Source organism: Cynocephalus volans, chromosome 3, assembly GCF_027409185.1.
Source record: "Cynocephalus volans isolate mCynVol1 chromosome 3, mCynVol1.pri, whole genome shotgun sequence".
NCBI classification, from domain to species: Eukaryota; Metazoa; Chordata; class Mammalia; order Dermoptera; family Cynocephalidae; genus Cynocephalus; species Cynocephalus volans.
This window is the reverse complement of record NC_084462.1, coordinates 96,152,927-96,165,088: the sequence shown is the minus strand read 5'-3', so window position 1 is coordinate 96,165,088 and position 12,162 is coordinate 96,152,927. Positions and strand designations below refer to the sequence as shown.

Genomic DNA, 12,162 nt, shown 5'->3' with positions numbered 1-12,162 from the left:
AGGGTTTGCTTCCCCTCTCTGTCTCTCTGCCATGTGAAAACATAGTAAGAAGGTGGCTGTTTGCAAGGCAGGAAGAGAGCCATCACTAGAATTTGACCATGCTGGCATGTGGATCCTGGACTTTAAGCTTCCAGAACTGTGAGAAAATACATTTCTGTTGTTTAACCCACCCAGTCTACGGTTATTTCGTTACAGCAGCTCAAGCTGACTAAGACAGTTTCTTTCCTTTCTTACCATTAAAAAGAATGACACATTATTTTACACGGTGATTCTATTTAATCTAGTCCTCTGCCTATTCTAATAGTGTGCAGTCATCTAGTGCTGTATTTTTCAAACCAATCATGAGTTGTTAGGGTCATGAAATAAATTTTTAGTGGGTTCCAAGTAACATTTTTTTAAAAATTGAATTAAAAAATCAGGGCACACTGTATATGAGGATATACAAAATATTTTGTTTTATAATGTATGTATGAGGGGGTCTTCAAAAAAGTCATGGTATTATATATTAATTCCATTTTTCCACAAATTTTCTGAAGTACCCTCATATGTAATTTTTGGTATATATACATATACACTTATCAGGTATATGTAAAATATTCACCTGGTGATGTAAAATATTCCTGATATGAGTCATGGCCAAACATCAAAAGCCACAGATATAGTGGACTTTATTCCACTTTTGTTAATTGCTACACCTGGAGCTTCAACAAAATAACTCTTTATTCAGAACCTAGGCTAACCTTTAAGGCTATATATCATCTAAGGATCATTCTGCTCAGCTGAAAGCAGAGATTTGTTAAAGTTGAGAGTCTTATAATTAATTACTTATGAGATCAATAAACTCTGGCAAAATACATGCCTGTTTGGTACTTCAATATACATATGTTGGAAATGAGGACAGTAAGTCTGAAAGCAGAGCAGTGTTTCTACACACATATGATAAGCTTTAAGCCACCTGTAGCCCACTGGCTCATTAACTCAATGCGCATTCTAAACTACTACAAAAGCAAATGTCCATCCACAACACAGAATAAAATTAAAGGGGAGAAAATGAAAGTGAATCTAACTTTCAATTAGGTAAACTTTCAGATTTCACTACCGATTTCCTATAAAGCAGACTATCCACATCTCTATTTCTCAGGCAATTCAAATTGATATAAGGACCTCACTGAGCAGGTGGTCAGAACATACAGTGTATTTTCAGAAAACAGAGAAGAATACAAATTAGTGATGCATATCTCCAAGCATTAATATGCAGGTTTCTACATAAGAGGGCATAATAAGCCCTTGGGAGAATGGTACCAAAAACAGAATTGATAAAAATGTGTTACTATAGTAACATTTATTACCAAATGTAGGGGTTGAGAGAAGCAATTAGTCTATAGGAGGTTGGCAACTCTTCATCAGACATATCAATCTTCCCAGTAAATGCACTAGAAATATTTCACAAGTAGGAAATGACCCTGCCACCAATGACTACATTATTTCAAACAGGCTGGAACACAATTCTATTCCCCTTTTGCATTACTGATTCAATCTCCAAAGTCCAAAATAGTACATCAAGCAATGCTTGAGAAACCAACTGGGAAAATGGAAGAGAAGGAAATCATATAGACTTTTTCATACACGAGAGAAAATACTAGCTGTAGCCAAAGAAAGTCCTGCATTCCATAACAGTTAACTGTAAAACTAACAACCCATAAAATTTTCTAGAAGATACAAGGAAAAGGACCTAGCATCCACACTTTAGATTTAGTTCAAGGACTATAAAATACAAACTAATTGTCACTCCTCTGCTCGAAACTCTCCAGTATGACCCATTTCATTCAGAATAAAATCCAAACTCTTAGCAATACCTATGAGGTCCCATATGACGTGGACCTACACCTATGACTTCATTTCCTGTCACATCACCTACTCTGCAATGGCCAACAACTGTATGAAATAGTACACAACATGGCTGGCTGGTTAGCTCGTTGCTTAGAACGTAGCCTTGTAACACCAAGGTCACAGGTTTGGATCCCTGTCCCAGCCAGCCACCAAAAAAAAAAAAAAAAAAAAAAAAGTACACAACATCATTATTTTTCATGGAAGTGCAATTTAAAATCACAATGAGATACCATTACAAATTCACAGAAATGGCTAAAATGAAAAGTATTGAACAATATCAGGTGTAGGAAAGGATGCTGAACAATACAGCAAATCTCACAAACTTGGTGGAAACATAAATTTGTAAAACCATTTTGGAAAAATGTTTGAGTAGCTACTAAATCTAAATATACATCTACCTGATGGTGCAGCGATTCCACTCCTGGACATAAACCCCAAAGAAATTAGTGCTTACATTCATCAAACAACATGTATAAGAATGTGCTCAGCAATTTTGTTCACAATAACCTCAAACTGGAAACAACCTAAATATCTACCAGCAGTAGAAAAGATTCATACTGTGATCTACTCAGACAATGGAACAAACGCTTCACAGCAATAAAAAAGAATGCCATATGCAACATGGATGAATCTCATACATATAACATGGAGTAAAAGAAACCAGACACGGAGTACATACTAGATAATTCTATTTATATAAAGTTCAAAAACAGGCAAAAATTATCTATGGTGACAGAAGTAGACCAGAGATTACCTTTATTTGTTGCTTTCTTTGTTCTGAACTAGAGGTCTTAAATGGGAAGAAGAATAAGGGAGACTTCTGTATGCTGAAAGCGTTCTATACCTTGATCTAGGTGATTGTTACACAAGTCTATACATATGTTTAAATTCATAGAGCTATACACTTAAGATCTATATACTTTATAGTAAAGTTATATACAAAATAAGAGGATACTTCAAAAAGTTCATGGAAAAATTCTTACTATAATTCTACTTTTCCACAAACTTTTTTAAGTACCCTCATATACATATTTTTGAAACTATATATACACACACAAAAATATATATACAAAATGTACATTAAGTCAGGGCCGGCCTGTGGCTCACTCGGGAGAGTGTGGTGCTGATAACACCAAGGCCACGGGTTCGGATCCTATATAGGGATGGCCAGTTCGCTCACTGGCTGAGCGTGGTGCTGACAACACCAAGCCAAGGGTTAAGATCCCCTTACTGGTCATCTTTTAAAAAAATAAAAAATAAAAAATAAATAAAATAAAATGTACATTAAGTCATAATTGTACCTACCCCTCTGGGAATTTTTTGGCTTTGTGAGGCCATCATTTATTTTTACTAATTCAAAGAAAAGGGAAGGGAATACCAAGTAGGTAATTTATGCTCAAATAATTTCTTACCTTTAACAAAGGGCAGCTGGAAAGGTTGGGAAAGGAAAGTGGAAAATTAACCCCAAGAAGGAAATCCTTGTTTCTCAGATAACTCTGCTGACTCTCCCACTGTGGCTCTCTCCAGGAGCGCAGCTGATGGAGCCTGTAGGAGGCTTTCAGAGACAGGAAAAGAGCTAACCATCTGAAACAAACCACAGCAGACATGCTTATTCAGTGCTCCATGGAGGTTTGAGGGTCGTTTATAGTAGCAAGTAACCATCGAAGGGTTATCTCTCACTAACACATCTCTTTTGTAAATCTTGAGCATTTTAGAAACAGTTCTTCCCTACATTCAGATAAAGCTGTTTCATACTTTTATTCTATAAATTCTTCGGCATGACGTGCTTTGCTACTATGAAAACTAAAATCCTCCGTAAAGCTCCTCTCAGTATTAAGTAATAATCATCTCTTTCACAAAAACTTGTATCATCAAAACCTCTTCATATTGGGGAGATAGCCATTCCCAATGAAGTTACTATTTATTACACAAAGTAATAAAATCAGTGAAAGTCATTATGTCAGACAATAAGAACACAGAATTAAATTTTCCAGAACACTTAAGCCAGGCTGTGATCACCGCTATCTAAATGAATAAGCAGTCACCATTTGCCCTGTAGAAGCAAGTAAAACATAACAGACTAACTAGAAATTAGAGGACTGGAAGACCTTCTGGTAGCATATGGGAGAAAATCTTAGTTTTTATTTAAGGTATAACATGAAGCATCCAACTCTTAAGTAACCAAAAGAAAATTTAATTCTTAACAACAGAAAAAAAATGATAGACTCTCTAAGATGATAAAATATTAAATATTTAATTTCACAGTGTTCAATCTCTGTCCCTGTTTATTTCCAACTATTCTCTTATCAAACAATAAGCAAACTTCTCACCTGGCCAAAAGTCCCTGAAGCATGAGGTTTGCCATTTCTGCTGGAGATACATCAATAAAGCGAAGGAAAGAGAAACAGCTTTCTTCATTAATACCTGGAATACAAAGGATAATGTTAAACTCAATAGCAAAGAGACAATATTTAACTAAAGCCTGCTCTGCTGAATTTTGACTTAAGAATCAAAAGATACTATAAATGTTCTGATCTAGCCACTTTGATGGAAGTTAGGGTATCATATCTTTGTAATACAATCGCAGGTAGAAGAGTAGGCCTATAAGATATGTCATTCAGGAGCCAGACTAGAGATTGCTCAGTAGGTACCTTTGGGGTTTTTGAATCTTTGGCTAACTGCCTTCTCTTTTTGTCATGCCAGAAAAAGAAAATGACAGGACAGAGGTGAGAGATTCTGAACTTTGGATTTAATATTTTGAACAATACTCAAAGTTGAGTAGCTTCTTTTCCTTAGGCTAAGGAAGAAGGAAGTAAGTCTCATGAACAAGAGAGTCCAGCATTGACTCTGTCAAGTTTTGAGGATAAGAAATTCTTAAGAGGCAGGTATAAAATAAAGATAGAAGGTAAACATTTTCTACTACTTCCTGTTATAGGCACAAATTATAGTGCCTACAGATGAAGATAACTAATTCACTTAAGTCATACCAAGACTTTATGTAAAGGCTTAGCATGTAGGCAAACCAACTACTAGTTCTAAATCAGTTAAGCAAAACAAAGAGCATCCTGGTAAATCCTTAACACACCTTCCTTCACAAAAACCAAAACACCTACCTTTTCTGTGGAAGAGAGACTGTTGGATATAGTCTGGTGCAAATGGAGAAAGAAGAACCCTTAACCACCTGTAAAGTAAGTAAATAAGATAAATCTAAACCCAAATGTAAATACTGGAAAACTAACTAGACTGGAGCTTCCAAACTAAGGAGAATCTTAGATTTGAACCTGTTTCTACTTTTAAAAATGTTCCTTGCCATATTACCAGGCAAAATTCATGGAATAAATGTCAGAAAGTACAAAGTACTTAATAGTGTAAAAAAATAAGTTCAAAGTAGTCTCATTTTATTTCAGAGAATCACAATTCTAGCATTCTAAGTTATCATATATTAAGATAAACAAAAGGCACTGCAGCTGTGGCCTGTTTCCCCCTACTGATCCAATAAAATATTAGCCTAGAGCTAACACAAAAGATTCATAATGTTAAACCCAAGAAATGTGTCTCAATTTCAGTTTCATTAAGCTAAATATTGTTGATGCGTATTTTTATAAAATGACATATTATTTCTCTACAGAAAGCACTTTCTAAATAGATGGTTCTCAGATGCTGGAGTACAGAAGAATCCCCAGGGAGCTTGTTAAAAAATACAGAATCCAGGACCATCCTAACTCAGAGGTATGTAGAATGGACCACACACCTATTTTCTGAATGGATGTAGTCTCTAGCATACTAGCCTAACAACCACTTCAACCTTTATCAAACATATTATTGCTGACCCTGGAAAGATGAATTTGATTAATTTGAAATTCAATCAATCTCCCACAAGTGCAACTCCAAGTGTAAAATAAGCCACCACAAACCAATATCAGTACTGGGGCATAGAAATTTGCTGTTCACTCTTGGTACAAGTACATATATGCACACAGATACACATTACTGATTCAGAAAGGCAACTAGAAGTGCCTAGGGCCTTTAAGGTCATCTAGTTGAAGTCTTAACAGTGCTCAAACTCCTACCACAAGATCCCTCAACAAATAGTTGCCCACCCTTTGCTGAAATGTCTCCACTAAATTTATCTACTAAGCCATAAAATCCCAAATTACAAAAACACTCAGGGTGAACATATATTAATACTTGCTCACCTGTCTCGTGAATGGTTGAAGACCCTGATCTGTCCATGACGGTAGATAAACTTTGAAATCTGGTATGGCTTAAGGGAAATATGAAATGGAGACCAAGTTTCCTGCCGTTCAAATAACTCTGGGTGATTACACACCTAAGAGAGTAAGAACACACTGTCATGTGCAGACATCACTATACAAAACAATGAGGGAATCCACTATCCCGAAAGTTTACCTTTGTGAATGTATACCTTCCCGTTTTCATCTCTTTTTAACAGCCTTTGTTTATTTGGCAATAAGGCTACAGCCTTAAAGTAATGTAATAACGGCAACTTCAAGGCAGCTGACCTAAGCTCTTACCTTCCTAAACTGCATGACCAGATTCATTAGGCTGCTAGTGGTGTTCTGTGCTTGCTGGGTTGAGCCCATAGAAGACTGCAATAAATCCTCTATGGAAATTTTGTTCTTTAGTGCCTGATATAACAGCTTCTGTCGGCTGGTCAGTTGGCAGTACATGAGAATCTCAATCTAAAAAAAAGAACATTTATATTTGGAAAATTCAGCATTAGCTTAAAGTTGAACATACACGCACACCAAATTATGACTGAGAAAATACACAATACCTCTACAAACTTGTGATGTGGATACTGATACAGAAAAAAATGTTCTTTCCTTGACCCTCTTTTCTCTTATCACTCACTCTAAATGCTCTCCCTGGGCAATCTCTTCCATATCCAATACCACCAACCTATTACAGTAACTTGCAAAAATATATTTCCAAACATCCCCAGCCCCACATTTTCACTTACCAACCATGAGAGTACAACCCAGTTGGCAGCAATTGTGTATGTGACATCACACAAAAAATTACATTTTCCAGAATTTACTAAATTGGTTAACAGCATTACCATTCACTCAACTGCCCAAAGACAAACTTCAGTCATCTCTGGTTTTTCTCTCTCTCACACGGTACATTCTACCGTTTCCTAAATCTTGCAACTTAACCTGGAAATTTACCTCTCACCATCTTTTTGAACCATTCCCATTGCCCTACTGCAGGCCCTCATCAGATCCAGTCTAGACTGCTATTATTTTGGGGTCTTCCTATCTCTAGTCTCTCTTGGTTCTAATATACTTCCCACACAAATCTTATAAAGTAACTCAACTGCTGAAAAACCTTCGATGTGCTTTACTGCCTATAGTGAAATATTAAAACTTCTAACCTAGGCAGAAAAGGCCTCCCATGATCTAACCCAGCCTACCGTCCCAGTTTCATTATCACCATGCCCTCTTCCTATACACCTTAGCCGCAATGATCTAAACGTCTGCCAACACACACTACATATCTGAATGTTCCTCTATGTTTTCTCGTGCTGCCTGTGTTGCATAGCACACTTTTCCTACCATATGTTCCTAATAAATGCTGACTCATCATTCAAGACTTCACTCACACTTCACCTCTGCTTTGAGGCCTCTCTAACCTTCCCTAATAAACTATAGAGATTAGAAACATTAAATGACGTTTAAAAAATGTATACTGTGTACAGTGATTAAGAACCATACATCTTCTGATTACCTATTTACCACTAAACAACCAAAATTATGACACTGCTATTGCTTTTTTAAAACCATTCCTTATGTAAATGCCTTAAGGATCTTTTTTTTTTTTTTAAACAAAGTTTTTTCCATCTATCAGGTAAAGGAATAAAATGAAGGTATACTTCTCTCTTTGAAGAAGACATATATCCCCACCACAACCTTCCAAAGAGAATCACTAATTTCAAAATGATCCAACCTCTAGCAATGATAGAGAAGAACTGCCTGATATTAACAAAAGCCTGAAAAGATGCCTTTTAAGAAGAGAAACAGGTGGAATCTATGGAAGTTGGGGAGAACTCCCAAACGACTGGAAACTAGGAGAAAAAGAAGGGAGAAGAATATGGGAAGGATTCACAGGAGATAAATAGAAAACTACAGAAGTCTGGTAAAAAGCAAACCAAAAAAAAAAAGGCATTTATAAACCAAAATTATTGGATTTGTATTAGGAAAAAAAGTTCCAACTCAAAGCACATTAAAATTCTACATCTAGGGCCGAGCCCGTGGCGCACTTGGTAGAGTGCTGCGCTGGGAGCGCGGCGACGCTCCCGCCGCGGGTTCGGATCCCATATAGGAATGGCCAGTGCGCTCACTGGCTGAGTGCTGGTCACGAAAAAGACAAAAAAAAAAAAAAAAAAAAAAAAAATTCTACATCTAACAATAAGTTTGAAAAAATACAGGAGATAAAGCAACATGTGAGACAACACCACAATGATACAATTAGCAAAATCTACTAAGTGGAGAACTCTTTGGGAAAAACACTTCATTTTCTTCAACAAGGAATTGCAAGAGAAAAAAGAAGTGATGGACTGAAAGATACAAAAGGGACATATCACTCAAATGCTGTGTGTGGCCCCTGCTTGTAATCCTGATTTCAACAAACTAGTTCTTTAAAAAGAGAGCGAGAGAGGACAGGGACAGACAGACACACACACACAAACACAAAGACAACTGGGGATATATGAGCACTGACTGGACTGTGATATTATCATGGAATTGTCTTTTTTTAGAAGGGGTGATAAGATGGTATGCAGCTACAAATCTTTTAGAGAGATATATGAAAATATTTATAAGTGAAATAAAAGATACCTAAGATTTGCTTCAGAATAATCTGGAGCAACAGGGATGGACATGAGTTGATCATTGTTGACTCATACAATGGGTACTAGGGGCTTCATTATACTATTTTTGTAATGTTTTGAACTCACTGTTTAAAAAAGTATAAAACAAAAAGAAGGGGGAAAAATGTTACTTTCCTTGATTATGTGACTCATTTTTTTTTTTGACCAGTAAGGGGATCGCAACCCTCGGCATGGTGCGGTCCGAACCATGCTCAACCAGTGAGCGCACCAGCCATCTCTATATGGGATCTGAACCCGCGGCCTTGGCACTACCAGCACCGCACTCTCCCGAGTGAGCCACGGGGCCAGCCCTTATTTAAGTCCTCTTTGATCCCCCTCAAGTATAAAGGTCTTCTCTCTAGGAGGGGTCAGGGCAAGATGGCTGATTAGAGGTGCCCGGAGTATGTCTTTTCCATAGGAAAGGACCAGACTTTTCCATAGGAAAGGACCAGAACAACTAACAGACAGCTAAATGTTGATGGGAGCATCTGTAGGAGAGCACAGGAGTGCAGCAGGAGACTGGCAAGGTCCCTGTGGAGCACGAAAGCCTAAGATGACGATGTAGAGAGCAGAGAGAGGCAAACGGCCTCAATCATCAAGTCTCCCCCACTGGGATCAGCACAGGAGGGACATTACCTCACAGGAGAAAGGTAGGATGAGGACCCACACCAACCCCTATCCTCACTACAGAGGCCTGCAGTTTCTACTGCAGGAGAATTCCACAGCCTTTGCAGGCCCACAGCCAAGTGTGGGGAGCTGCCTAGAATGTACACAGTGCATTGCTCCGGAACAGGAGCACACAATGTACACTTCCTCACTCCCCACCCTCATGACCCAAGCCAAAGGAGTGTGGCGCCATCTTGAAAGCATAGCCACTGCAGGAGCATGCTCTGCCCTGGGGGCCGGTAACCACTGTGCCTCCCCAGCCTTAAAGCTCCACAGTCACTCCAACACATGAGAGTCTACAATACCCTGATCTCTGTGGCTTGAAGCCAGGGCCCAGAAGCAGCTGTGACTCCAGTCCTGCATATCTGGGAAGCCAACCCCAGGCCAACAGAATTGCTGCACTTCCACATCCAGGGCCAGAGATCAGACTGGCAGAGCCACCACTGGAGAACCACCCTCCTTCCTCCCCTCTCCAGTTGGCTGGGTTCTTTGTGCCAGATCCCCCAACCTAAGCCCCCAATACACGTGTGCTGTGGAAAAACAGAACATGGGTCCCTACCCTAACGAACATGCCCCCGAGACCTCAGAACTAAGCGTATCTGCGCCCTACAAAAAAAGCATCCAGGCTGCCCACATTGCAACCTCGCCGACTACTGGAGAAGCAGCTGGCCAGGCCCCCTCTCTGCAGGCCTGCCTAGTGGCCTCACCAACCACCCACCACTCGAGAAGTATTTGGCTGGGTTTTGTCTCTACATGCCTGCCTGTGGCCTCACCGACCACCAGAGAAGTGGCTCAAGAGCCCTGCCCTTGACAGCCCCACTCCCAGACCTCCCAGGGAAGAACGACCTCATACCTGGCCCCAAGAAGTGGTGCAGCAGACTGGCCCCACTCAGCTGAGCCAAAGCGTGCCCATGACCCTGGCTCAGAGAAACGGCCCAGATGCTCTCACAGATCCGCCCCTGAGGAACTGAGCCATTGCAGGCCCACACATCTAAGTAAGAAGCAGCCCACCTGACATGCCCCTGGCATGCTTGCCCCCAGTCACATAATTTTAACAGTGACCCTGACACACCACATGCTCACACCCCCAGTCTGAGAATCAATCCAGCAACCCCATCACCAGTAAGAGAGATGACTGACCCACAGTGTGTGTGCACTCATCCCTGGCCTGAGAACCAACCCAGCAAGCCCACCACAAACAAATGAAGACAAAAACACAACACAACAAAACCTACGGGATACAGCTAAGGCAGTATTAAGAGGAGAGTTTATAGCAATAAACACCTACATCAAAAAAATAAAGACTTCAAATAAACAAAATAACAATGTACCACAAGGAACTAGAGAAGCAAGAACAAACCAAACCTAAACTAAGTACAAGAAACAAATAAAAATCAGAGCAGAAATAAATGAAATTCAGACTAAAAATATAATACAAAAGATCAAATGAAAAGTTGGTTTTTTTGAAAAGATAAAATTGACAAGCTGTTAGCTAGACTAAACAAGAAAAAAAGAGAAAAGACACAAATAAAATCAGAAATGCAAAAGGAGACATTAAAACTGAAAACACCAAAATACAAAGTATCATTATAGACTATTATGACCAAATATATGGCAATAAATTGGAAAACCTAGAGGAAATGGATAAATTCCTGGACACATATGACCTACCAAGACTGAGCCAAGATGAAACAGTAAACCTAAACAGACCAATAACAAGTAAAGAGACGGAGGAATCAGTAATAAAAAGTCTCCCAACAAAGAAAAGTCCAGGACCAGATGGCTTTACCGCTGAATTCAAACTTTTAAAGAAGATCCAATACCAATAATTCTCAAACTATTTCAAAAAATTGAAGTGGATGGAATTCCTCCAAACTCATACTACAAGGCCAGCATTATGCTGTAACCAAACCAGGCAAACAAATAAAAAGGAAAACTACCAGCCAATATCCATGAGGAACACAGATGCAAAAATCCTCAATAAAATACTAGTAAACTAAATCCAATAGCACATCAAAAAGATTATACACCACAGGGCTGGTCAGTTAGCTCAGTTGGTTAGAGTATTGTATTGTAACAACAAGGTCAAGTGTTTGTATCAGTACACACACACACACACCCCCACCCACCCACACACCCACCCACACACACCCCCACCCACTCACCCACACACCCACACACCCACACACACACACACACACACACACACACACACACACACACACACACACACACACACACACACACACCCCCCCCCCATGATCAACTGGGATTTATTCCATGGAAAAAGGGATGGTTCGACATACACAAATCAATAAATGTGATACATCACATCAAAAGAATGAAAGAAAAAAAACTATGATCATCTCAATAGGCATACAAAAAGCATTTAATAAAATTCAGCATCACTTCATGATAAAAATTCTCATCTAATTAGGTAGAAGGAAAATATCTTAACACAATTAAGGCTATATACGACAAACCCACAGCTAACATTGTACCGAATGGGAAAAAGCTGAAAGCTTTTCCCCTAAGAACTGGAACAAGACAAGGATGCACACTATCAACACTTTTATTTAACATAGTTCTGGAAGTGTGATTCTGTTCTAGAGTATCCAAATTGGAAAAGAAGTTAAATTGTCCCTGTTTGCTGATGACATGATTTTATGGAGACAGAAACCTTATACACTGTTGGTGGGAATGTAAATTAGTAT

At 39.0% G+C, this 12,162-nt stretch overlaps 1 protein-coding gene across 2 annotated transcripts in view; it reads right to left on the bottom strand.

Annotated features, from left to right (window-relative positions):
- The window catches only part of INO80 (INO80 complex ATPase subunit), a 126,171-nt gene that overhangs the window by 55,030 nt on the left and 58,979 nt on the right, over nt 1–12,162 (bottom strand). For both annotated transcript variants that reach the window (XM_063091821.1, XM_063091822.1), the window contains 5 exons: nt 6,426–6,593; nt 6,087–6,220; nt 5,004–5,071; nt 4,221–4,314; nt 3,303–3,474 (listed from right to left, as the gene is read on the bottom strand). In XM_063091821.1, coding sequence (XP_062947891.1) covers nt 3,303–3,474; nt 4,221–4,314; nt 5,004–5,071; nt 6,087–6,220; nt 6,426–6,593 — 636 coding nt within the window. The remainder of the gene's footprint in view (nt 1–3,302; nt 3,475–4,220; nt 4,315–5,003; nt 5,072–6,086; nt 6,221–6,425; nt 6,594–12,162) is intronic.